This window comes from Salmo trutta, chromosome 1 (assembly GCF_901001165.1).
Source record: "Salmo trutta chromosome 1, fSalTru1.1, whole genome shotgun sequence".
In the NCBI taxonomy this organism is placed as follows: domain Eukaryota; kingdom Metazoa; phylum Chordata; class Actinopteri; order Salmoniformes; family Salmonidae; genus Salmo; species Salmo trutta.
This window is the reverse complement of record NC_042957.1, coordinates 21,324,526-21,352,084: the sequence shown is the minus strand read 5'-3', so window position 1 is coordinate 21,352,084 and position 27,559 is coordinate 21,324,526. Positions and strand designations below refer to the sequence as shown.

The 27,559-nt window shown below is 44.4% G+C and overlaps 2 protein-coding genes across 3 annotated transcripts in view; one reads left to right on the top strand and one right to left on the bottom strand.

The window, feature by feature from the left end:
- Nucleotides 1-253: 253 nt before the first annotated feature.
- Nucleotides 254-8,781, top strand: zbtb2b (zinc finger and BTB domain containing 2b). The gene is made up of 3 exons (XM_029743340.1): nucleotides 254-753; nucleotides 4,477-4,657; nucleotides 4,962-8,781. Exons 2-3 carry the CDS (start codon nucleotides 4,485-4,487, stop codon nucleotides 6,376-6,378), a joined length of 1,590 nt encoding a protein of 529 aa, XP_029599200.1. The 5' UTR covers nucleotides 254-753; nucleotides 4,477-4,484; the 3' UTR covers nucleotides 6,379-8,781.
- A 1,652-nt stretch (nucleotides 8,782-10,433) lies between these two features.
- akap12b (A kinase (PRKA) anchor protein 12b) overlaps nucleotides 10,434-27,559 on the bottom strand; it is a 62,565-nt gene continuing 45,439 nt past the window's right edge. Inside the window, exons 1-3 of one of the 2 annotated variants that reach the window (XM_029743264.1) lie at nucleotides 24,198-24,529; nucleotides 14,504-19,066; nucleotides 10,434-13,239 (exon numbers count right to left, since the gene is read on the bottom strand). In XM_029743264.1, coding sequence (XP_029599124.1) covers nucleotides 14,508-19,066; nucleotides 24,198-24,222 — 4,584 coding nt within the window. In that variant the 5' untranslated portion in view covers nucleotides 24,223-24,529 and the 3' untranslated portion in view covers nucleotides 10,434-13,239; nucleotides 14,504-14,507. Of the gene's footprint in view, nucleotides 13,240-14,503; nucleotides 19,067-24,197; nucleotides 24,530-27,559 lie in introns of those variants that run through there. The other variant, XM_029743241.1, reaches the window with a different exon arrangement.

The following is a 27,559-nucleotide window of genomic DNA, read 5'->3' as shown; positions in this document are numbered from 1 at the left end:
GAACGCAATTTATCCTATAATCTGAAACACATTTTGACATTTGTAACCAACATAGCCGAATTAAACTAATTCATGGGGGACTAGATTAGGCCTAACAAAATATACTGAAATTAAATAAAAAAGTTAACTAGTTCATTGCCCTCCCGCACTTTGAGAACCCTAGAAATGTAATTTACAAATTGAACCAAAAGCAGCCAACAATCTGGGTACGAACGTCTGCCTCGCGACAGTTGCCAGAGACTCACCGCGGCGGTAAATTCGTTTGTTTACAGGAAGCTCTTGTTTGCTACCAACCGAAAATGCAAATACAGTCACGATTGTAGACTACGTTAAACGTTATCTGTTTGTGTGGGGGTGGGGTGGGCGACCTACGGCTATTTCCCCCTACATCGGTTTGTTTAACGTGCCCCAACCGGAGATTGAATAAATTATCATACAGTGCTCGCCCTCTATAGTCCTTTTCGTTTAGCTGTAACGAGGTGGATACAATTCTCTATTCACAGTGACACACGGCGGTTACGGTTCCCTTCCCAAAGAGAATTTGTCAGGCGCCCCGTCCGTTATGCGAACTGCTGTTTTTAAGTGCCCTACATAGTCATGTGATTGTAACGTAACCCGACCGGAAAACACCGACGACCATCGCAACCAATGCTTCTTGAGGAACAGAGCAGCTGCAAGCCCAACGGACAAGTCCTCCGGTAACAAACAACAACACGACTAACTCCACGGATTCAAGGCAAGCAGAGTAAAAAGGTATGTCTACCCGCACTTCATTACATTTTGTATACCGACTGATGTAATTTATATACGGTTTCAATAAATCGGTCACTTTGAAGTTTAAGAAATGTATTCGGCGACCACCCCTTGTCCATTTCATGAGGCTCCGTTTATTTTCGCTATACCGCTCCTCTAGTCAGGGGGGGGCAAAGGAGAGGCTAGCGCCTGAGCCTTCGTGGCGCGCTCGAACACACCGTTTCAGCTCCTAAATGAACCCGATTAAAATTATTGTGTTACTTGCCGAGGTGTGGGTCTATGGCTAAACTAGACATGCCAGCAGCATAGACGTTCACCTATAGATTTTGTAAGGGCTCTTTTTTGTTTAGGACGAAAACGTACTGCGGAAGTGGTTTCTCTGCGGGATATCGGGCCGTTCCACGTGTCTACAATAGGGGCGGCGCTTTCTTACAAACACATAGGACTACTATGAACACATGGGACTTTACTGCTAGATTCCTAATTCATGAGTGACTGCTCAAAGGTTTACTATTACTAAATGACTCATTCATAATTATTGAGTGTCAGAGGTCTCAAAAATTGACTGCTGGATGTCTGCCTCTACACAAAATATCATGATGATATTTTCTGACAATGTAAGGCAGGCTACTTTACTTGCCAGAATGGATTTAATAAACATATTTGTCAATATTGTTTAATCACCATCAATGCTGCAACATTAGCCTGCAGTGTTTTTCAGCAGTAGTAGTAGACTATTGTGTCTGGACCAGATTGAGAGTTGCTCTCTATATCTCTTAAGACAACTCCAGTTTAGGTGGAGATTTTAGCATGTAAATCTTGATGTGGCAAAATAAAATAAAAAGTGGAATGCATGCCAGCAAAGCCACAACACTAAACAATACATTAATTGCACTATAACAGTGACAAACGGTGCCCACAAACTGTTAGGGCCTACATAAAGCTGTCCCAACAGCAGAGTCCCAACACCTTACCACTGCTACACCTGGCTTTCAGCAAAGCCTTGTCCTGCCGCGAAACAGTTATTTCAGCCTCATTTACTGCTTTTAAAAAAACATAGCTGATATGGTTGACTTGCTTAAACAAATGTGGTTTCTACTGACAAGTGAGATGTACAAACTATGTCATAAGGAGACTACAAGCAGATAAGAGGCAATCCGTAATTTCGATTGAGACAATGAGCGAGCTAGGACGGACGTAACGTTAGTCAATATAACTATTTGTTTAGCACTTTTGAAATGTACGGCGACAGAATTCAGAACATGGGCTAATCTTACAGTGTTCTCCCTGTTCACCAAGTTAGAACCGTAAGATAAAGAAAGGGGGCATCTAAGCAGACAATGAAAGCTCTTACAATATTCAATGATTACATATCTCTAAAGCAGGTTATAGGCTACAGTCAGAACAGTGGGTGTTACATATTACATCATTTATGTAGCAGCATACAATAAAGGTTTTGGACTCACATTGTTGTGCTCGGCTCACTTGAACAGGAAGGTGGCACGGTGGTCCTCCGAGTTAAGTTGTTTTGAGCGTGGCACAAATCATGCTTCATTGACAGCATGGCCAATGTTGAATGTTTTTATAATTTTAAACTTGGAAAAGAGCCCCTTAATACCCAGATTTGGGACCACACAGCCACTGTCACTGATTCCTTCCAAACCACTCGTTGAATTTGCGATTTCCAACTTGTTGTGTAATGTTTATGGCCGATGAGCACCGATACGTTTTGTCTATAATTTCTCATTATTTCTCTTCATATGACAAGGATTTAAAAGGATTTGCCAGTCGATTGTTGACTTGATTCATGATGACTGCTAGCTAAGATGGTGAAAGTATGACGTTGACATGATCAGTCCAATCAAAGCTACTGTACATATAACGTGATTTGACGTCCTTTTATCTGTGGCCAATGACCTTGAGCCTTCTTGGATGGGCACTTCTATGGCAGCAGCCAAAGGGCTAGAATTTTCAAGGTCTGGTCTTACACTTAGCAGTGATGTAAAGTTCCCATGATTGACAGAACACTGAGCCAATCACTGCGCAGCACTCCATATTTTCTGTTTGCTTGCCCCACCTCCACAGAAAGCACTGAGCTAGGCTGAAACACCTGCATACCCAAGAAAACAAAAAAGAGACCATGTTTGTATGCGGCTTTATTAACTCAATTATATATATTATTTTTTACATTGTTTGCAAGCTGATATGTGTTAATGCCAAAATAACAATAACAAAACAGGAAGCCCCCCCCAAAAATAAAAAAGTTATTTGTTCAAAAAATATGGGGCTCTGCCCCACCTGCCCTGAACGATGGGTCGCCACTGGGCAGCCCTCCTTCTTATGTACATGTAAAGAGAAGGCTCCTGAGTCAGCCTAGTGCCTACTGCCCAGGGTTTTGACTTGAGTGTTGTATGGTTCCTGTGTGGTATAGTGAGAGAATGGGTGTTATATCCTGCAGGCTCCATTCCTATTGGTAGAGGGGCGGAACCAGTCAGTCTTGCCTCAGGAATGTGTAGATATACATAAACCTGATCATGTGATGCCCAAAACCCTCCAATCCCGTGGTGACCTTTAGGGGTCAACTGCAGCTGTCTTGGTGGCCAGAGTAGAGAGCACACTCCCTATGAGTAAGGGTTCAAAGGGCGTAGGCATGTGAGGGGGTTGGAATCCCGTCAAAGGACTGAGAGCAGATTGTGCCTGAAGAGATTAGGCTACTTACCTAACCATACACCTTTATTCCATGGATCTGTCGGTTTCTATCTGACACTTCTGATTGGCTGGAATTCCATGGCGGTATTTGCACTCCCTCCGGAGATGCTGACGGTTCAGAGGTGAGGTGACTGAGGTCTATGGATATCGGAGTAACTTTTAAGTGTCTTATTCTACATCATCCATTTTGTTTTATAGAGTAGTTTTTGTTCAACTGACATAACTGCAAGGGAAAATAACATTCAATGTGGTGGGGGGCCAGTACAAAAACAAAATGCATGAAATGAAATGAAATGTATGTATTCACTACTGTAGGTCGCTCTGGATAAGAGCGTCTGCTAAATGACTAAAATGTAAATGTGTACTCTTTCTTCCAAATGGATATTCTTCTAGCCTGAATATACGGTAGGTTAACCCCTCCTCTGCATCCTGTCCCCTGAGGCAGCTTGTAGGGTTGTGTGAGGAGTCCTCCGGAAGCTGCAACCTAGAGGTCAATAAGGAAACCACCCGTTCTGTCTCCTTTCCCATCGAACGCTTTTGCTAACGTGGTTAAAGCCAGCCTTGTGGAAAAACCATCCAGTCAATAGCTCTGCGAACCTCAGAATCTCTGAGATCAGGTCATCTGATGTTAAACAGCTCCTTGTACTTATTGGACATTGAGCTGTTAGGCTATGTTTAGGACAAGAGCCCTTCCCTGCTTTGAAATACATTTGATGAAAATATGTTAGATTTGGTATTTAAAGAGTATTCATGTTATATTAAAATAGTATGCTCATACATTAACTCGTAAGCTAGCCTAGGCTACATGCTATGTATCAGAAAATAAGCCATTAAATTGCCTCTATTCAACAACAGTGTTTGTTTTGTTAACCTACATTGGAGTTTGTTGTGGTGTTACAGAGCTGTCAGTGGCCCTCTCAGACTTCTCTCTTTGGTGGCATTGTGGTCCTCTTCCAGACAGGAAACGAACCAACTGACTGACTTGCCTTCGTCTCTGTGTCTTTCTATGTGCAGGTTGAAGAATGGAGTTGGCCAACCATGGTCTTATCCTCCTGCAGCAGCTCAACGCTCAGAGGGAGTTTGGCTTCCTGTGTGACTGTACCATCGCCATCGGAGACGTCTTCTTCAAAGCCCACAAGGCCGTGCTGGCCGCCTTCTCAAACTACTTCAGAATGCTCTTTATACACCAGGACAGGTATGGTAAACAACACGGCATCGGCTCTATCTGTAGGCTACATTAAGCTAGGTTGACATTACGTTTACTAATGATTTACAACTGAGAAAGTTTAGTTGGAACCCAATACAGCCCTGCTTGGACTGTTCAAACAAGTTCACCTAGAGGTTGTGGTAGAATATGTGCAACGCAATAAGGAAGGACCATGTTTATGTATGGTGATCAATAAAAGCTTTTGTTTGCATCATCAGTGTTTTCAATTTCCAAGACGTTTTGATGTGGCCGATAAATAAAGTATTATTTATACCATGAATTCTCTTTTCAGTGACTGTGTCCGCCTGAAGGCAGCCGACATCCAGCCAGACATCTTCAGCTACCTCCTCAACCTGATGTACACAGGGAAGCTGGCCCCTCAGCTCATCGACCCAGCCCGGCTGGAGCAGGGGGTCAAGTTCCTCCACGCCTACCCCCTCCTGCAGGAGGCCAGCCTGGCCAGCCAGACAGCCTTCTCCCACCCAGAGCCCAGCCTGCCACTCTCTACTTCCCTCTTTGGCATCCAGATCTCTGACAAGCAGGTTGCGCTGTCCGGCAGGCTGCCCGTCCGGCGCCAGCTCTCCTCGCCTTTTGACCTGGACAGCTTCCCTGACAGGAAGTATCCGTCCACGTCTGCTGTAGCAGCGGCATTCACCAATCACGCATCCAAGCTGGACTCTTCATTTCAGGAAATGGTGGAGGCTTCGACCAGCGGCCAACGGGCCTCGTATGAGGAGCATGGAGGGAACACCCTGACAGGAGAGGCGCCCTCCTCGGGTAGCTCCAACACCATTCTCCATGTGAAGCCGAGCATCATGAAGAGGAATGCCTCCTTCAGGAAGCACTACTCCTGCCACCTGTGTGGCAGCCGCTTCAACCAGAGGAGCCTGTTGAGGGAGCACCTCCTGCAGCACAGCCTGGCTCGGCTCCCTCTGGTGGCCAAGCCCAGCGGTGCACACTCACCTGTCCTCCCAGGAGGAGGAGCAGCCACCACACCAGAGGTAGAGGAGGTACTGCTAAGGGGAAGTGGAGAACGGTCCGCTGCCATGACAGTTGAGATGCTTAGTGACAGCGAGCAAGCACCTCCCTCTGGTTTCAGCATGGACTCTCCCAGAGCAGAGTTGTCGGGGTGGGCGACCGGGTGTCAGTCCCAGGCCGACACCCCACCTCCATCGGACATTGCGGATATCGACAACCTGGAGAGTGCTGACCTGGACCGCGAGGTGAAGCGCAGGAAGTACGAGTGCGCCACCTGCGGACGCAAGTTCATCCAGAAGAGCCACTGGCGAGAGCACATGTACATCCACACGGGAAAGCCCTACAAGTGCAGCGCCTGCGGCAAGAGCTTCTGTCGTGCCAACCAGGCGGCTCGCCACGTGTGCCTGACCCAGGGCGCCGACGCCTACACCATGGTGGACCGGCAGAGCATGGAGCTGTGTGCTGCAGGAGACGACACCAGCCAGATGGAGGCGCTGTTCCTAGGCTCGGCCAGGCCCTACAAGTGTAATGTCTGTGAGACCACCTTCTCCAGCCCCAACGAGGTCATCAAGCACCTGTGCTTCAGCCAAGGGGCTCTAGCAGGCCTGCAGGGGCAGTCAGGGGTGCGGCTGCTGCAGGGGGAGGAGTTTCCCAAAGACGAGGGCTCTGACTCGTCCGGCGCCGCCACCCTCATTACGGCCATAAAAACTGAGCAGATCTTGGTGGAGTAGCGCCACAGCACCAGAACCAGTCTTATATTTTTATTCTCTTATATACAGTATGTTTATTATTTTCTTTGGTAAATGATGGTCAGTAGTTAAGCTAAAGATTTAGTTAGAGGTATGTAGGAGGGGTTTTATATCTACTGAAAATACTTCCTCAGGTTTATTTAACAGCAAAGCCAGAGACTTGGACTTGTTTCAGTAGGAACTGTCTATTAAGTGTCCATGTGAAAACCACACACTGTACTAAGTCTTCTTTCCGACATGACGCTGCATTTGTTCGCCCATTTTTTCTCCTATGCATATGTCACTGACCAATTGGCAAAGTAGTATATCGCTATATGTTTCTCAAAATATGTGCTGCAGTTGAGTTCGTGGTGTAATTATGACTAGGGCTTTGTCGTATTGTCAGTCTCTTTCTGGTGCTTCATTTACATAGGTCTGTCACATTGGTTTCTGTTACTTAATTTAAAGTGGCCGTTGGCTGTGGTCGAGCCTCTCACTCAGCTTTTAGCTCCAGAAAGGAACAGGAAGTTGAGAGAGAGTTCCGGAGGAAGTGATGTTTCTCTACAATCAAATGGTGCAGCAGATACCAGGGGAAGCAACAGGCAGGCAGGTGCAGACCGAATGGTGGTCTCAACACATCTGCTGTAAAATAAAAAGTATCTCCTTTTCCAAAGTGTTATCTGGTGCAGTATACTGATGAAATAAGTATATGCCCAGTCCAGAATCAACCTCATTCCATGGTCTATTAGGTCCAGTCCAGTAGGCTGTGTCTTCTTTTGGCAGTTTTCAGTAAACTTGTAAGCAGAACATGTACCATGAAATTTCATAATTCCGTGCTATAATTTCCCTTCTGTACATCGTTTTGAGCAGCCATTTTGTTACTTTTTGTGCTACGTGTGCCAACTGTGTGGGTATGAAAAGAAGCACAATTGCCATAGACGAAACAGGGCAATCTAGGCCCATCGTTAGGATTGTGTTGGTTACTCCAACAGAGGCCTCAAAGCAGAAGCAAGCACTGTAGCTTTATAGGTGATGTTTACAGTCGTGCCATTTTTATAAACCTTTTGTTTATTTTAAATAGCTACTATCTGTGCATTTTAAACACATTTATGTTATCATATTTTGATGCCTACATGTATTGAAGGGAGTTTTCAATTCTGTACAATATTGTACACCTTGCCAATTGAGGATCATTTGTTCTTAAAGACCTTATTTTGTGTTGGATATACCTTTCTAATTTTATATACAGTGCTATATTTACAAATCATATTTTTTATTGCAAAGTTTGTATATTACTAATTGGTTTCCAATCTAGAAAATGATTGATTTAGTATATTGAAGGTGTATGTATATTTGTTGTCAATCTCTTTCCATTCAAGGCCTTGGTGTTACTGACAAAATTCTAGTATGATATTTATCTTAATCTGCTGCGGTTTCATTTGCAGTTGCTCTTTTCCTCTGTTTGTACAGTACAGTTTGGTGGCAGGGAGGGTCAGGCTCAGTTCCATTTTGAATCCTAGCCCAGTCCTCTAGCTTCGTTCTATCCTTTTGGATCTCATAGACTAGCTGAAAGAAAAATGGCCATCCATATGGAAAATATGGCTGTATGGTTTATGCCTATCCAATCTAGACTCTATCTAGGGTGGGGCCAAATGGAACTGGGACTAGGGTCCCATACTACTTTAGCACTAATGGAGTCTTCATGCTAACTGAGCAAATTAGACATATTTCAGTCAGATTTCCATTAGCTTAAAGACACAATATAAAAGTGAGCTTAAATGTGTTACATGGGGAAGGACTCCTATTTATCTCGTGGCTCAAGCTGTGTTATAGTATATTCAGGCATTGTGAAGTGAATACTACTGAAGTGTACTTCTCAGAGGTCAACATATAGCACATGTTTCTCCTCATCAGTTAGTCTCTGGATTCTCCCTGCTGAGCTCAAGTTGTACAATGTTCAACCACATTGGTCGTAGGTGTAAACTAACAGCTTAACGTCTTTCCCTGTGTCAATTATAAAATGTGTATTTATGCAAGCGGTTTGTCTTTTCTGTGTTGGGATATTTTTGGAAACAAGTTTCAGGGGTAATGGGGAAGCTGGGTGAGGGGAAGTCCCCTACCTATGATCCTGGAGTGCGCACACTGCTGCCCTCCCAAAGCTCAGTTGAACATGTACTGTGATATCTCTGTTCTCAGGAACGTGAGTTAGTCTTCTGTGTAAATAATAAAGAAAACTATTTTACATTTTCACAGTGAAGAATGAACAATTAAAGAGATGTTTTGCAGAATTATGGCATGATTAATGATTTCTTATTCAGCTGTGTTCATCCCAAGAATACATGCATGTTTGATTTCAGATTTTTTTACTCACCTTTTGGCTTTAGTTAAATAAACTCTAGATATTGCTACTGAGGGTTTCCCAGTCTTTCATCAACCCCATCCAAATGAACACATGGTTGTTGGATTAAATCATGGATTGGTGTTGGGCTAATGTCAATGTATTGGAATTAGTTGATCCAAAAGATGTTACAAGATGTCTCCACTTCATAAAAGGCTTTTGGCTCCTCTCCCTCCTTATAGGACAGTGGCGTTGTTGTATTACTCTTGTAGGATGGGGAAAACTTGGGTCTGTAATGTCATTTCTGCATTCAATTCAAATTCAGAGTTTTACTCCAGACTTTTCTAGTTAATAACTCACAACAGACCCGAGCTAAAACATTCATGATTTACAGAGCTGTTCACCATTTTAACTGGCTTGTTCCGTGACAACTTGGCCCTGGCAAGTTAGAGAAGTGGGACTGAAGTGTAAAGGCCCAATGTAGTTTAGTGTTTGAAAAGACCACTTGAAATTACAACCAGTTTTTGGGGGATGGAGTTTTGGTCCCCAGGCAGTAAATTAGTTAATAGACCAATAACAAAGAGAGTTCCAAACCTCTCTGTCAATAATAGCACTTTTTCAGGTTTCCCCTCCCCACTCAGACCACTCCCAGACAGTCCTAGCTAAATTCTGCTTGAGAAATTACTCTTTGTTAAGAATCTTTTTTGTTTCCGTTTGACCATTTTAATTTAAAACAATCACAATAAGGTACTTAATTGTTAGCTAGAAAATATTGTATTTATTGAGATAAAAACGGCTGCGTTGATCCGCCCCTTTTTTTCAATTTTTGCCTAAAATGACATACCCAAATCTAACTGCCTGTAGCTCAGGCCCTGAAGCAAGGATATGCATATTATTGGTACCATTTGAAAGGAAACACTTTGAAGTTCGTGGAAATGTAAAAGCAATGTAGGAGAATATAATCCAAAAGATCTGGTAAAAGATAATACAAAGAAAAAACCAACCGTTCTTTTATATTTTTTTGTACCATCATCTTTGAAATGCAGGAGAAAGGCCATAATGTATTATTCCAGCCCAGGTGCAATTTAGATTTTGGCCACTAGATGGCAGCAGTGTATGTGCAACGTTTTAGACTGATCTAATGAACCATTGCATTTATGTTCAAAATTTTGTATCAAGACTGCCCAAATGTGCCTAATTTGTTTATTAACTTTTCATGTTCAAAATTGTGCACTTTCCTCAACCAATAGCATGATATTCTTTCACTGTAATAGCTACTGTAAATTGGACAGTGCGGTTAGATTAACAAGAATTTAAGCTTTCTGCCAATATCAGATATGTCTATGTCCTGGGAAATTTTCTTGTTACTTACAACCTCATGCTAATTGCATTAGCCTACGTTAGCTCAACCGTCCCGTGAATGGGACACCAATCCTGTTAACTGATATTTGTCAATGTTTTGAAAAAGCTGTAACAAATTACTAATTCTTACTACAGAGGCAAAAGTAAGCCAGTTTATTTTGTGATCTTTCAAACATTTAAACATCTTGAGGATCATATGCAATGGTGTCTTGCCAATATTACTTCTGCAAGATGTTTTGTGACATCCTCACCTTGAACATTCTCCAAATATTTTTACAGTATGATGGTATTGGTTTCATGTGTGATAATTAATACACTAAATGTAGTTCAGAACCAGATAGAAACAGAAACTCAGGTACACATTTTTATATTGCTAGCTTTATTTTTGAATGAAATATAGACAGGTTTCTGTATCTACTATTAACAGCTTGGAAAATGTAAAAGACAGAATTAAGTCCATGCTACAGATACATTATATGCGTATAGGTTATTATTACAATATTATTTTTTGAAGTGCATAGGTATTCAATTTGTACAGATGTTACCAGGTTCACAGTTAGATTGTGTTACAAAAAGCTCGGGCAGATCTAAGGTGGAGGGGTTTTCAAACCAAATGCAATAGAATAAGCAGTGAACACAGACTTTATTTATTTGTACTATTTTACATAAAACAAACATTATGGATGTGTGTGACAAATCCACAGTCAAAGTAAAGTGAAACAGTGACCAGATATAGTGGTCTAGGCTTCTAGGATTTCTCTCGTGTCTCATTGGTCAGTCAGCTTTGTGAGGTGTAAAGCCTAGAGCTATATTGTCAATCATCATTTTGACATTTGAGGGATAAATAGTAAGCACTCCATTCTCACAGTATGTGCCCACAGTAGAATTGGCTCATCTAGCCACCCTAACTAATCCCAAAATCAGCATTTGAATTTCATTGGTAAATAAAAGTTGACTTGAAGATAAGTAAATCAGGCTGACCCAGAATGAGGCATTTGAGACAAATTGGACAAATTTCTTCCTGCTGATGTTCTATCATGTTAGCTACCATGGATAACCTACCCTAAGTCAATTTGGCTTGACTACATATAAACATCAAAATAAGATTTTCTCTTTGTCTGGTACCATGTCATTTGTGATTGAGTAGTTTGTACCATCTAAAAACCTCACAGTTGCCAAGTCAGTGAGGTTATAACGTACTGTACTGTTACACAAGTTACAACATGAAATGCATGTGTGTGTGTGTGTGGAATGTATTTTACAGCAAACAATGTTCATTTTAAAATGCAATGAAATGTAAACATTTCCAACATTCAAACATAAACATACAATAACAGTACTCACCAGTGGGAATGGTAATATATATCGACTGAGAGATGTGATAGTCTGTATCGGCAGCAGAGGGCGCCAAATAACTGGTGTACACTCCAAACTAGCATACACTACACCAGAGGTGGACGGATAGATCACCATTTCAAGAGATCAAGCAATTACACAGATTTTGAAGTGCTATCCACAACGTTAACATAAGTCATACACTTGAAAATACAAGACAATCTAACATTGTGAGATATATGTTACTCTCCCCATGCAAGTGTACGTCCATCATAGTACACTGCATATTAATAATTCAGTGTCACCAAATACCTCTCTCACAATATCAAACCAGGCTGAGATAATAGGGTTTTATTGTATTTTTACACGATAATCAAAGACATACTTGTTTCAGAAAGTAACAATGCTTTTTTTCACAGTCATTCAGGCAGTGAAGTATGTTTTATCTACAGTAGGAGCTTGAAAATATATTGTCAGGCTGAAAGGTGAAGGGAAGTACAGTGTGACAGAACATGTCAAAGCTTAACGTTTGTAAGATTGTTGCACTCCTATTGACTTTCACCTCACTCCCTGTCTTCACATTAAGTCATCGTCTGCAATGCAATCAATGATATCGGACACCGCCATTGAAATCACATATGTACCATGGTTTAGTTAGAATTTCTGCAAAATCCAGACATTATCTTTGAATCTAAGTCTTACATATGTTTGAGAAAATGGGTCACATATTCCATACAAAAAAATAAAGGATGGGGGAATGAGAGAATACGCATAAGATATAAATACAATATACAAGATAATAATCCTCCAACTCTTGAGACCACACACACACACACACACACACACACACACACACACACACACACACACACACACACACACACACACACACACACACACACACACACACACACACACACACACACACACACACACACACACACACACACACACACACACACACACACACACACACACACACACACACACACACACACAAACAAACACAAACGGGACAGCAGACTCCCGAGCCACAGCAAGGGCGATAGAAGGTTGTCAAAACAGAAAAAGTACATCACATTGATTACAAGCCAGATGGGAAGCTTCAAAGGTGCGGGACTGTGGCTTCGTATGTGTGTAGGGAGATCGATGCTTCACCTATGGAGGGCCAGGGGGGTGGGGATGCCACCTCTGTGTGACAGGCTGGTGCTGCAGGACAGGGGCATGGGGGAAGGAGAGAGGGGTGGGGTGGAGCTCAGTCACTCAGGGCAGGGTGGAGTGGAGCTCAGTCACTCTGGGCAGGGTGGGGTGGAGCTCAGTCACTCAGTCGCTCTGGGCAGGGTGGAGTGGAACTCAGTCACTCAGTCGCTCTGGGCAGGGTGGGGTGGAGTTCAGTCGCTCTGGGCAGGGTGGGGTGGAGCTCAGTCGCTCTGGGCAGGGTGGAACTCAGTCACTCAGTCGCTCAGGGTGAGGTGGAACCCAGTCGCTCTGGGCAGGGTGGGGTGGAACTCAGTCGCTCTGGGCAGGGTGGGGTGGAACTCAGTCACTCAGTCGCTCTGGGCAGGGTGGGGTGGAACTCAGTCACTCAGTCGCTCTGGGCAGGGTGGGGTGGAACTCAGTCACTCAGTCGCTCTGGGCAGGGTGGGGTGGAACTCAGCCACTCAGTCGCTCTGGGCAGGGTGGAACTCAGTCACTCAGTCGCTCTGGGCAGGGTGGGGTGGAGCTCAGTCTCCACAGTGCATCCTCTCACTCTCTCGCTAACTTTCTCACTATCACTCACTTCCTGGTCAGGACAGTCTGTCTCCCAGGCAACCATCTTGTATCTACAGCTAGGGTAGAAATAAATAAATGTTATTAGTAAATGGGTACCATTATCCTTGGAAACACATATCAAAAACTGGTCTCCAACCTGTGGATAACAATTAGGAAATTACTTGAGTTATTTAGAAAACTTAATTCAGTGATGGATTTTTCTTCTAATGGATTGTTCTAATAAGATACTTACTTGCATCTGAGAGTAGTTTGAAACAGGAGAACTTAGTGCCTCATACGCCTGAGTGGAAAATGCTTTTTGGGATGTTGTAGACTGCAGTACTGCAGTACTGCTGACTCAGAACCCCCTACATGTCTCTCTCCCTCTCCCTCTCATTTATACCTCTCTTTCTTTCTCTGCTCCACTTTCCCCTCTCTTCCTCCCTCCCCGCTTCTCTGTCTGCTCCGTCATCCATTTCTCTTGGTTTGTTTTTATGACTCAGCATGCTTAGTGGGACTACTGCTGCGCCAATGCTGCTTTCAGCCTGTTGTAATTCACTGACTCCTCTTCTTTGCTGCAGTGCTGCGTTACTGCTTATTAAACATATAACAGGGCCACGCCCTATGCTCAAGTCAAATTTCAGTTGGACCTTGTGTAGAATGGACAAATAAAGTGATCTGAATCTTAAAAACATGTAGGTTATTCTGACATGTTTGCTTGACTCCCTATTGAATCTGGGATGAAGGGAGAAAAGGAGGAGGATGAGGGAGGAATCATAATCAGCCTGTCAGCACAAGTTCATCTGCCCCTCACACCGCTTCTCTTTATAGACCCCGGCCTATAAACTAGGGGTCAACCACGGCATTCCTGCTTTGATATAAAATGTCCCCAGGTTAATCGTACCTCGAACAAAAGCTTTTTCATCTGGTCAGCCGGAAAGTCTTCCCACTCCCCCCTGATAAAAGTAGTGCCCATTGATGTTTTAAAAAAGCCACCATGAGAAGATTGTTTGATACGCTAACAAAGGAATTCTGGAAATAAAAGAATGAAAATAGTGTACTCTTTTCTATGAACCTTTTCATCATGCTAGTTGAACATAATAACCTTAATAACATGTCTAGATTTGGTACCTTGGTCAAATACTAGGAACCGCTTTCTTTCACTTTCTTGTGTTAGAAGACAAGGGAGACGGTATGATCAGATGTCTTAAAATATGTAGCATGACTAACATTAACTACATCCATTTAATTGTGGGGAAATATTTTTGGGACTCTTTGACATATAAACATCAACTCATTACTTAATCATAAACAGGTCATTGTATAAGATAGACTGCTTACCTGCTCACGATGTAGCTGTGAGCTCTGTGGAGGAGACAGGTTCAATCTCCCTCACTGCCTCCTCGATCACCTCGATCACCTGCGCCATCACCTCCACACGCTTCACTGGCGTCGCCTTCTCTGCCCCTGCCTCCGCTGGTCTGGCAACTGTCACAGCCATGGGAACGGCAACCTCCTCTACCACAATGTGAGCAGGGGCCTCATGGCTGGCAGTCACAGCTGGGGTGTCTGGTGTGGATTCAGGGGCTGGCGTGACTTCTTTAGCCAGGGCTTCCTTTGTCTCTGGTGCGCTTACAATGGCATCGATTTCCACCACCTCCTCCATCTGGATTTCCTTTGCTTCCTTCTCTTCAATGATCTGTGCCGCCTGATTGACCACCTGTACTGTATGTGGGCCCACAACCTCAGCAGTCGTCTCCTTTGGCTGGGCTGGGGCTTTCGGGGTCTCTGTGGGCCCCTCTGGTACTGGGGTCTCTTCTGTCACCACCGCTGCTTCTGACTTCTCATCAGCTGCCTCTGGAACGGGAACCTCTGCTATCACTTCCTGAACCAGCTTGATTACCTCAGCTTGTAGAACTTCCTGAACCTCTACTGCCTCTACGTTGCTCTTTACCTTTTTGATCTCCTCCTCTGCCTTCCCACCTGACTCACTCTCTGTCTGTTCCACCTTTACTACAACTTCAACCTCTACAACTTTCTCCTCACTTATGTTGACCTCCACTGCTTGCTTTAATTCCACTTCCTGTTTTATCTCCTCAACTCCCTCTTTGACAACATCCTCCGCCTCCTTGTTAACCTCTTCCACGATACTCTCTGTGATTTCAACTATGACTGGAATTGTCTCAATGACCTGAAAGGCCTCGTGAACTTCCTTTGGTGGTTTTTCAGCCTCAGCTTGTGCCTCTGGAGCCACAGGCTCCTCTGCTGGAGTTTCTGGTGCTGGTGCTTTAACTTGGAAAACAGGAGTTTCAGCAATGACAGGTTTCTCCTCTGCTATTTGTTCAATCTCTTTCTCTATCATTGCTACTGCCTGGACTGGTAGTGCGTCTTCAGGTGTGATGGTGGAAGTGACGCAGGCAGGCGCTTCGGGTTCAGCCTCTGCTTCAGACACTTTCTCCACAGCGTTCAGGATGACCACCTGAGCAATGACCAAGCCCGTCTCCTCCATGGCCTCTGCCTCCTTCGTCTCCTCGGCCTCTGTGACACCAACCTCAGTCACTTTCACTTGGATTTGGTAATCACCAGCAGGCTCCGCAACTACCACTGAGACTGTTTCCACCGCCACGGCCTCCGGGACCTCCACTTGCTGGGTTTTCACGGACGGTGGGTTGATTTGGCACACAGTCTCCTTGACAATGACAAACTCTTCAGCAGGGGCTACAACAGCAATGGCTGCCTCGCACACCTCAGTAACTGTGGCCGGATCGATATCAGTGAGCGAGGTAGCCATTTCTCTTGCGACGGGGTCATTCACCTCCTCTACAGGAGCGATGTCTTTGATGGCAGCTGTCTCTTCCACCTCCATCTCCTCACTTTTGACCTCAACGACAGGTGCCTCAGAGATCTCCACAATGTCAGCGGCAATGGATTCTTCGACAGTTGGTGTGATGGGGTCCACCAGCTCCACTCTGGGGGTGTTCTCAGTCACTACAGGGGCCTCGATGATTTCAGCCTCCGTCTGGATATCATTGATTACGGCTAGCTTTTCAACTTCAGGCTCTTTACCCTCATTGGCTATCTCAGGCTCTGGGATATCTTCAATAGTCTTCTCTAGGGAGGTCTCCAGGAATGTGCTTTCGACCTGCTCCACTTGAGCCTCAAACATTGGCTCTTCAGTAGAATCAGCCGCCTCAGTTGGATCAGCCTTATCCTCCACTGGCAGCTCAGCAGACAGAGCATCACTGATCTCAGCTAGACACTCCACGGTGGGAATCACAGGCTTCTCCACCGCCACCTTGGCAATCTCCTTGGTGCCCAAGCCAGTGCAGATGGCGGTGGCCTCAGTTTCTTTATGCACCATCAAGACAACCTTTGATTCGCTTTCGCTGAACTCGATCGTCGGTGTGGGCTCTGGAATGGACGCAGCATTCTCCAGTTGGACCTCTGTGATTTCTATGGAAGTCAGGCTTGGGAGCTCATTGATCAGCTCCACAGCCTCCTGCAGGACCTCCAGAGACTCTGGCTCAGGCTCATAGGGCACAGGGGTGGTTTCTCCAGACATGGCTGGGATCATCTTTGCAGTCACCTCGGCAACAGACAGCTCAGGCTCCTGCTCCAGGCATGTGACTGCCTCTGAAGTCTGCTCTACAATGTCCTCGGCGAGGGTGGTGTCAGCAGACTTTGGGGTGGCGGCACCCTCTTCTGGGATGTCGCTCAGCTGATCGTGTGGAATCTCCTGGAGGTCTTCCACAACAGCCGTGGCTGAGATCCAAGAAGGGGATCTCTCTTCGGTGGAGGATTGAGCCTGAGTGATTGGTGCTGCCTCCTTAGCATCCGCTGTCTCCACTGTCATTTCAAATTCAGCCTCTTCCTTAGTCTTGGCATGCTCGTTGTCGTACTCTGAGAGGGGGACCACAGCTGGTGTGTCAGAGTCTTCCTCGCCAGATCCCAGATCGGAGGAAAGCTGCTTCTTCTTTCTACGTCCAGGGATGAGTTTCCTCAGAGAAAATGAGGAATCTTCTTTTGAGATTTCACTGTCTGAGACAACCGGTTCGGCACCGGACTCATCTGTCTTCTCCTCGGCTTTGGGCTTCTTCCTATGGGTGACGAGGCGCTTGAGAGTATCCCAGGGGGACTCTCCCGCGGCGGGGCTAGTGGATGGTTCAGGGGACGACACCGTGTTTTCCTGATCAGCCTCTCTGGAACTTCCGAGAGGAGACTCTGCGGTCTTAGCCAGCTCTTCTCCAGCTTGTGGTGCCTCCTCTTCAATTTTGGTCTCCTCATCTTCAGAGTCAGAGGTCTTCCTGGTCCTTTTCTTATTGCCGCCCATACACATAAGGGCCTCCCATGAGACTGAGGTGTCCATCTTCATCCTTTTGGACTCCTCGGTGCTGCCCTCCAGCTTTTCAGTGGTTTCGGTTTTTGGGTCCTCCTCAGTGGGTTCCGGCTCCTTCTCTTTCTCCACAAACACGGCACTCTCAGTAGAGGACAGGGTGCCCGACTTGGCTTTCTCACCAGTTGCCTCGTCCTCACTCTCAGAGGGCCTCTTGATGCGTTTCTTGGGCGTCACCAGCTTCTTGAAGGAGGACCAGGGCATGATACCTTCTTTCTTCTTCCCTTCATCTGAGCTGGTTACCTCCCCATCAGCCTCTTGGCTGGCCTCAGCTTGGGCGGCTTCCACCCCGATGGCATGCTCACCAGACTCCTCTGGAGACGAGGCCCCACTGTCGGGTTTCTGGACCTCTGCTGAATCTGTGGAGGTCTGGAGTTCAGCCGCCTGTTCCCCAGACTCGGTCAGCTTGGCCTCTGCGTCTTTCTTGTCTTTCTTCTGTTTCTTGGTAGAGAGCTTCTTCAGGCCGGCCCCAGTGAAGAGCTTTTTCAGTGGGCTTCCCTGGGCCTTGACCTTCTCCTGGGATGAGAGCAGCTCAGCCTCGGTGGTGACCTCGACTGGGGCATTGTCTGCTTCCACAGCCTCTTCAACTTTCTCTTCCGCTGGTTTGGCATTGTCAGAAATACCGGCTTCTGACATTTCTACAGCAACCTCAGCTTGGACCTCCTCTTTGATCTCTTTGACAGGTACTTCCACTGTCTCAGTTTCTGTGGAATAATCAGGCTTAGCCTCCTCTGGCGTTGTCACTGGTTCCACCTCCTTCACCTCTCCCTCCACCTCTTCCTTTGCTTTCTCTCCATCCTCCTCAACCACAGCCTCTGCTGTTTCCTCTCCCTCCTTTATCTCCTCCTCGGAAGCTTTCTCTTTTGGTTCCTCCTCTTTGGGCTTCTTGATGCTTGCCTTCTTGCGCAGGTTGAAGAAGATTCCCTGTGCAAAGAACCTTCTGAAGGGGGACTGAGTGGTCTCCTGGCCAGGTGGGTTAGTTGCAGCTGGGTCCTCAGGCTCTTTCTCTGTAGCTTCCACCTCACCTACCTCTGCAGCCTCTTCTCTGACTCCCTCTGCAGCCTCTCCATCCACGGTCTTAGATGGGGCATCCACTGGAGTGGCGTCAGCCTCAATGGTGGAGGTATCTGGCTCAGTTGCCTTCTCCTTCTCAGATTTGACCTCCTCCTCTGCAGTGGTGGCTTCCTCCTTAGTTTCCTCAGACCCGCTGGTCTCTCCTTCCTCCACGTCCTTGTCCTTCACCGTCAGCAGCTGCACCGGCTCCGTCTTCTCATTCTTGTCCTTCTTCACAGTGAACTTGAAACCAACGAACTTAAAGATCTTTTTGAAGCCCACCTCATTGGCCTCGTCTGGTTTCTCCTCGACCTCCTTCTCCTCTGCAGAGGTGATGTTGTTTGTGTCAGGTGACTCATTGTCATCCTTCTCTCTGTTCACCTGAGGGGGCACCTCAGCCTGGAGGGAGTCCATTGTTTCAGGAACCTCCTCCTTCTGAGACACGGACACGCCATCAACTGAAATGACAGAGAGATAAAAAGTAAGGTAATATACCCATTCCCACAAACAACAACCGATAGACACTCTTTCTCTCACACAGGCACATAGGGGGAGCCAGACCAGAGACAAGAATGTATCAGGGCAAATGGAAAATGGGAGAAAATCATTTAAAAAAACTCAAATGGCATCTTCAACATCTGAAGATGACCTAAACCACATCATAAAAGCAATAGCTGACACCTGAGTGGATTTAATCAAGCAGTGTGCAAGGACCAGAAATAAAGTTTGATCATTGAAACCAATCAACAACAATGAAATGAATTCCATTGCCAACGCTTGGACAAAGATCCTGTCCCAAATAAAGAAGGCTTACAGGCAAGGGTGTACAGATGTAGGATCATAATTTGATCACTCTTTTGTTGCTGAGAATTTCCACTTTGACATTTAAGACTTTATTTGCCCTCACAAAAAATCAACCCCTATAAAAATGGCCATTAATTATAATCCACATAATTCACATTTCCTGTTGCTGCAGGATTAGCTAACTGGCTCAAATTAAGATCCTACATCTATATTGCAAACCCCCTCAGCTGTGTTGCTTTTTCCAAAACTATAGCTATAACTTTATCCACTCTCAGGCATCTACTGTAAGAACTAGTTTCTCTATTTGACAGAAAGAAGACGCAACTGTTGAAGTGACAGGTGAGATAAACAGAACGCACACACACGGCCTGAAATTTCTGCCATATCTATCTGTGTTTTGACAGGAGTGGGTGGAGGTAGTGGGCTGGGGTTGAGCTTAGTTCACAGGCCATTTAGACTTCTGAGGCCCCCTTTCCTCTAACATCCCCCTACAGCAGGGGAAATCTCACATCTGTTGCTGGGAGTCTTTTCTCTGGGGGTCCTCAGCCTACCCTAGGACTCTCAAAACAAATTCACAGCATTTTTTTATACATAGATATCAATTTACCTAGATACACACCAAGTCTGGGAGACACACACAGTCGTTTAACCAGGCAAACATGCTCATACCCTCATAGTGACCCCCTACCTCTCTCCTCTGACTGACAGATAAAAACACACACAGTCGTTTAACCAGGCAAACATGCTCATACCCTTATAGTGACCCCCTCCCTCTCTCCTCTGACTGACAGATAAAAACACACACACAAGTATGTGCACCATGCACACACACACATATTTCCACACAACACACACACACATTTCCACACACACAATACACAGATAAAAAACTGTATGAGATTATAGTTCAATATTAATAATTTTCCCTATGACAACTTCAACTGACAATCTGGCTAATGTTTGAAGATAATTCAAATCTGATAATCCTATGTTTTTAGAGCCAACTAATTAATAATCTTGCTCATAAATTTCTCTAAGAGAATGAAATAATGTGATTAAAAAAGGTAATATATCAAAGGAAACTTTAACTAAGACACAGGCCGTTGGAGCATAATGTTTCAATAGTGCACTAGCAGTGAAGATGATGCTACTCTTGTCTTGTACATGAATAAGATACAGTTCTGGCGTTTGGCCATCCAAGTTTATCTCTCTAATCTGTTCACTTCCTGTTGTTACATTACAGCGGTGGAGCTTCACATGTTGAACTGGCATACCTGGAATATCACTGCTCTAAGAAAAAAAAGTTGCCTTCATTCATTGGCTAAAAAACCATTTTGACCAACATAACCACTAGTATAAAAAACATTCACCAAATTTCACATCAAATCTGTGTAATATACATTCTACTAATTTGGGGCTTTTGTGAGAGTGAGGCTTACAACATCTATTTTGGACATATGGATTTGACGTGAGGAATGTGAGCTATGCGAGTCACCCGGAGTTAGGGTGAAATTATTTTAGAATGCTGTAAATATAAACTGGTCTACAGCAGCCATCCACTTCCCATTGAAAAATAATATTTTTGTATCAATACTTGGTTTCAGCTGAATGTGGTATATGTTACTATGGGCCTATCCCCCACTAAATCCATCTCCAGATACCCCCCACCCAACAAAGAAATCCCTCTAACCTGAATTCCATCACATACAGCTAAATGAAGACTGCATTGTTTGCGTCGTTTTTTTCTTTTTGGTCTTTGGCAAGGTTTTCTTGGGCTGTTCGTGCACACACACACAAAATTGTTGAGGCAAGTCTACGCCCCTTCGTCGGTCATTTGTCAACAGTAGGGATTCTTCCATTAAGTTTTTGTTGTCATTCAACGATAATGCCTTTTTTTTACTTGATAAATAATGCACCAAACATCTTAGTACAATTGAGCGACTAAGATTTCCCCGGAAAAAACATCAAAAGTAATGACTTTCTTAAATGAATTCTGGCTACGGCGTCTCAATTGTCGTTTTTTTCGTTTTTTTTTTCAAGCGAAGGTATTTTAAAAAGAAATGCGAGCACACTCGTTCGGTTCGCCTAACCGAAGCATGCGGAAGCCTTAAGGGGGTGGGGGTTGGGGGGGGCAAGGTTAAATAATGGGGTTGTAGATGGGAATGGGAGGGGGGGTTGGAGAGCTCTCTCTCACATAGCTGTTATTGTTAAGGCAGTTGTTACATTGTCATGCCACTCCATTGTTAGGGAATGTCAAGACCATAAACAACATGCAAACAAACCCACCCCCTGATGTAAGGCCCAAGTGATCACAGAATTTGGAAATACAGTTTACAGCTATATCGCAGTCCTAAACCAATGTGTATAATTAAATCGGTCAGCCATATGAATAAACAAAGATGTTTCTCTCCAAGACACAATTATACTGTGAACAGAGTCAATCCTTTGTGGGGCTGTACTAAGCCATGTGTATCTATGTCAATAATAAAACACAGGAACCATGATGATTTAACAGAGTACCGGCGTCTTCAGGTATGTTTGATCTTTGTTTTATGGCCAACTTTTTACAGGCATAGCACCATTAACAGGGTCGCTCCTACGGCTGGTTAGGGAAGAGGGGAAAGAGGAGCCAGGGGTTATTCGAGTAGAGGGTGAGGATAAGGGGGAGGGTACATGAAAAGGTGGAATGAGTGAGGGTCAGTTCTGACTGGTACTAGAGGAAAGTGAGGGCCCGGGGCTAGGAGTAGGCAGGGGTGAGTGTAGACGGGTGAGGAGAGAGACAAGGGGGTGAGGGTAGAGGAGGAGAGAGAAGAGGGTGTGAGGGTAGAATGATGCCTGAGGGCCCAGTCAGAGGGTGTTACATATCTCTGACACACTATCATAGTTTAAATGACTTATTATTTTAGCTAGCTGTGGATGTGTGTGTTAAGACTATGCACAGATTAAATTCCATGTCGACTGAGGTCAACGTCACTTGTAAATCTAGCATTATTCCCTAGCGTCTCCAAAGAGATGTGAAATTTGATAGTCTCTGTTGTGGCTGCAGTAGATATCTGGCTCTTTGTGTGTAAATGGGGGTTGTTGGGATGCTTGGGGGCGTTTCCATCTCCACTCATGCTGGAGTGGCGGCTTTTGGGGGAGGTGGTGTCAGTTGGGTGGCGTCCTGCTATTCTATCCAGACAGTATTTGCAAACTTTGCCAAACAAACATATGCAAATCCCTGCTCTAATTACTGTAGTCTGCTGTGGGAAACAAAGTGAACAAAAAGAGTCTGTTAAACAGAGAGAACCCCCATGAAGTCTGGCCCAGCCTACCCCTCCCCTCCTCCATCTCTTCTCCTCTCTCCCCCACTATTATAGGTGTGGCCCCACTGTCTCGGAGGGCTTCTCTCCAGCCGCTAGAGGTCACAATCAGCACTGGGGAGCAAACAACCGTTATCCCACCATTTGGCCTCTTCTATTATCTGATCCATCTAAAGACAACAGTTTATGACTATATATGAGCTCACACCCTAAGCATACAACCCAACTAATCCTATATAGTCCATTAGTTACACTTAGAAATAGAGAGCAGGCATATCACTATATAAGAACTGATCATTTCTGGCATTCCCTATTCTGATGCAGAGAAAGCCAACCTCTGCTCTCACACATAAAGCAGAGAATAGCAACCAAGCCCCTTTAAACTATCATTTTGAGTTACAAAGGCTATAGAATAACTATTCTCTCTCTCGCTCTCTCTCTCTCTCTCTCTCTCTCTCTCTCTGCATAATCAATCCCATACGTCCCCTACCCTTCCCACCCCCTACCTACCCATTCTCAGTGGCCAAGCAGTATCACCCCACTGGGAGAAGAGATCCATTTTAAACTAATTGAAATACTTATCAAGAATGAGGGTGTGTTGGGCTGGGGCTCTAAGAACCAGGTGAGACCTTGGCTTAAAACTGGCTTTGAAGCATTTGTACATACATATAATAAAATATTTATATCTGCCAGTTGTCGAAGTGCGAAATTCCTGTTTCGGGGTGGACGCTACTAGGCAGTTTTAATGATCTATGGGATGTATACATTAGGAGGTTCAGGGAAGCAGGGCTGGCAGAGCTAGAGTATCGTATACCATGAATGGTCTTGGCTACAACTGTAGTAGAGTTACATCAGCGAGAGGGGAAGACGCTCTCTAACAATTACCCACAGCCCCGTCACCAATCTGAAACAGATACCAAAACCAATCTAACGGTTACATCATGAGAGATAAATGGATATACCCAAGTATCTGAGTAAGCCAAGTTCACAAAGTATTTGCATACTCCCAAAGCACACAAAGTTGGGAAAAACAATTATACAAACTCAACAATGGTGCTTTTATTTGCCCAAACATAAGAGTTCAAATCAAAGTCTGCGACCATGTAGTTAGTTAAAGAGACCAGGCGAGGACAGCCTCAACCCACAATACCAACCACACCCTCAAGACAGCAATGCCCCTGGCTACACTTGGTCAACTAAGGAGAAACTAGGATTTAACCCCTTTATGTTATGCTAATTACATTACTAAATAACTATCTGAAAGGGATTGTAAAACATTATACCACGACTTAAAGAGCATAGAGTCACCCTAATAAAAACGAAAAAGATAATTAAAGTTACTCAGTCATCATCATATCTGTCAATTGGGATGAAAGTTCACATTACATCAAATTAAAGTAAGTTAAACAACATTATGCTCAACTTCTCAATGACATTTGATACAGTGAGATCATAACTGAGCAGGAAATCAGTTTAATCTTACCTGTGAGAGTTATCGTTCCAAGCATTTGTAAAACTTCTTTTATATTTTTTTTTACAAAAATAGTAAATAAAAAATATTCTTCAAGAACTGCGGTTGTAAAAAAAAAAACGTTGAAGTTTATCTCTCCTTCTTTCTCTCACACACAGTAAAGTCTGTGGGGTTTTAGTTTCTAACACTGTTCCCTCCTAAGTCTGAGGGCAGGAGCAGTCTCTCTTCTCTGGAGCGTCTCTGTTAGTCTGAAGGTAGAAGCTGGAGCTACACACACATTTCAACAGATGCTCCTGACCGACACACATGTCATGTAAGGACCACCCCCATCTCCCCTTCCTCCCCCTTGCTCTCTTTTCTTCAGCTGTTCTGAATGATTTGCCTTTTCCTCCTCTCTCCTTCCCTGCCTCCCTTCAGCGGCCATCCAGAATGACAGTGCTTGTCATGTGATCTTTCAGGGAAGCGTACCCCCCCACCCAACCTCTCCTCTCTCCCCCGTTACACCCCCTTCCTCCCATTTCATTGTGTGTGTTAAGACCCCATGCAGCCTGGAAGTCCTGCTTAGGTAAGGAGTGTAAGGGGAGAGGGGTATAGGGGGGGTGTAGCTCTGCGTAATGCCTTATTAAAGACAGATCTCTTTGGGAGGGGGTCTTTCTACAACACCCCTCACCCCTTTCTCCCCCATTCAGTCTCTCCCCTTGCACCCTTAATACACAGTTCCCCCAGACTTTAGAAAAGCAAATGGAAATGCATCTGAGGCCCCTCTCTTTTCACTCCCTCCCTTCCTCTGGAGAGTGGACATCTCACTGCTCCATATCTATGTCACCAGTCATGAAGGAATGTTGACAGAGTCATGCCGCTGAGGCAGTTCAGAGGCCTCAAACTCTTTGGAGTTCCTTGCGAAAGCAGGTTACTATATTGGCAATGGAAGTAAGTCGTATGGAGTCAATGAGCCTTAACAACTTAAAGACACCAACACCACAAATATACATCATTACTGATCCATACACTTCCAAACAATGACCATGAATGCAGTCCATTTCAGGTTGTTTCAGCCAGTTTGTTTAGAGGAACTAAATCCTTGGGGAGGTTGACCACCAGTTGCTGCCTGTCCCTATGAATGTTAATGGCCCATTCTCATTAAAGGCAAATAGGCAACGCAGAGTAGACCATCTAATTCAGCTTTTGTCTGTGGGTTTGTGTGGACACTTTGAGGAATGCTGCTAATTCTTCAGGTAAATACCGGCATATCAGATTCCTCAAACCTCTACATTGTCCTGGCGGAATGTGTGATTTGGGTGTTAAAGTCTCTAATCGAGTAGTGTTTGGATCGAACACACACACACACACACACACACACACACACACACACACACACACACACACACCCTTCATAAGCAATAATTAGCCAGAAACTAACAATAAAACAATCAACATTAAATATAAAATCTAACAATCAACATTAAATATAAAATCTAACAATCAACATTAAATCAAGTATTGCTGTGTGATTTATTAGTGAGTGTATACTTTGAACTCAAAATCAGAGGCCACACTCTTTTCTAATGCTACAAATAAGATGGTTAAGAGCAGTAAATCCAAACACTACATACACAGACCAGACCTCAGATGTATCAGAGGTACAGAAGAGTTGTTGCGATGCAAATACACACAGGGTCAAGTAGAAGACAGTGAAAAAGTCCAACTCGATTCATATTTTTTTCGCATCGTTCAACACTTCCTGTTAGTCATTCACTTGAGAAAAAAATGAAATGAAGGAGAGAAATGGTTCTCATCCGAGAGGGGCGATGGGTGAGAGGAACGCCGGAGGGGGAGGGGGACACTGACCCTATCACAGATCTTTCTCTATTTTGGAGAGGTACAGGGATATCCTTTCTCAGTGAAAATAGCCTGAAGGTTAACCACAGCTTACTACTGTAACAATTCTCTTATAGTACTTTAACTGAAGTACAAGAGCAAAAGTGTCCTGAATACATGTTAAGTAAAAGTCATTGTTTAGTTTTTTTACATAATCATAAACATACTTGCAAAGACTAATGTACCACATAAAACATGCAGTCATGAAAATGTTGTTAAAGAGGAGTCAATGAATGAGGTTACCATTGAGTAACTAGAGTTTACACACAGCTATACCCACGGTTATTAAATCGGTGGTGCCAACATTCATTCACCACGAATGTGGCTGTGATGACACACCACTGTGGCCCTCAGTTATTACACTGGCTAAGTAGAAAGTGTGTATTTCTCTCAACACCCTACTGTAGTGTATTACTAGGGTATTATAGTGGTGTTAATATGCTGAGTGGACAGTGAGTCAGGGAGAGAGGAATGTTACTCGGTGTGATAATGAGAAGAATACCTCGGATGGGGCGGCTCGTCCTGTACCTCTTCCTTTCCCCCGGTACGGACCGGTACTTCCGCTCTTTGTGTGAGTCATCAACATCACATTCCTCGACTTCCATACATACTCAACCACTCACGCATAGATGAAATGGATAGAGTTTAGTGTAATATAGTGTAGAATAAAGAATCCATTCAATGACATTCCATAGCGTAGCCATTTTATTATGTTGTCTAGATGACTGGGTTGGTTGGAGTATGAAGATGAAAACACGAAGCCTGTGGGTTTAACCCTCCTCAGAACGACGATATGTGTTGTGTTTACTGGGCAAAAGCGTAAATATAATGACCATATCATTACAGTAAGCCTATGAAATTTTCATAGCATTGCTATAACAAATCACATGAAATAGTAGTTATATAACTACTGTTGAAGCAATGGCATGTAATTGCTGAGCCGTAGATCACCAGAACATAGAAATGTTGGCTCCACCAAGGCTGAGACCAGTGACACCCCATGTGGTGTCTCTCTTGTCGTGATGTGTGTTTTGTCCTATATTTTAATTACATTTTTTATTTTTAATCCCAGCCCCTGTCCTCACAGGAGGCCTTTTGGTAGGCCGTCATTATAAATGAGAATTTGTTATTAACCGACTTGCCTAGTTAAATAAAGGTTAAATAAATAAATAAAATAACAAAAATTGCCAGCATAAAAACAACAGGCCTTAAAGTCCTCCTCCAGGCTCCTTTTCACATCATGCAACACCTGATTTACTTAACAAAGGTACATCTCAATAGGTGGTACAGGTCAGACAAGACATGGCACAAGTGGGGTGGGGTGGGGGGGGCTTTCCTCTTTTGTTCTCTATTGCTACTCTATTGTTCCTCAAGCAAGGGGGGAGGCTGATGACATCACATTTGACCATCAGACCAACTCCTTGACTGCCCTACTCTGCAGTTGTGTCTAAAAAACACTATTTTGCGTAAAACATGTTTGTTTTTTTACCCTTTAG

What these genes read in the sequence shown, in the direction of transcription:
- zbtb2b (XM_029743340.1), top strand. Translation starts at nt 4,485, where the DNA reads ATGGAGTTGGCCAACCATGGTCTTATCCTCCTGCAGCAGCTCAACGCT. An exon ending in CTCTTTATACACCAGGACAG is followed by an intron (nt 4,658 to 4,961) that starts GTATGGTAAACA and finishes TTCTCTTTTCAG; the next exon opens with TGACTGTGTCCGCCTGAAGG.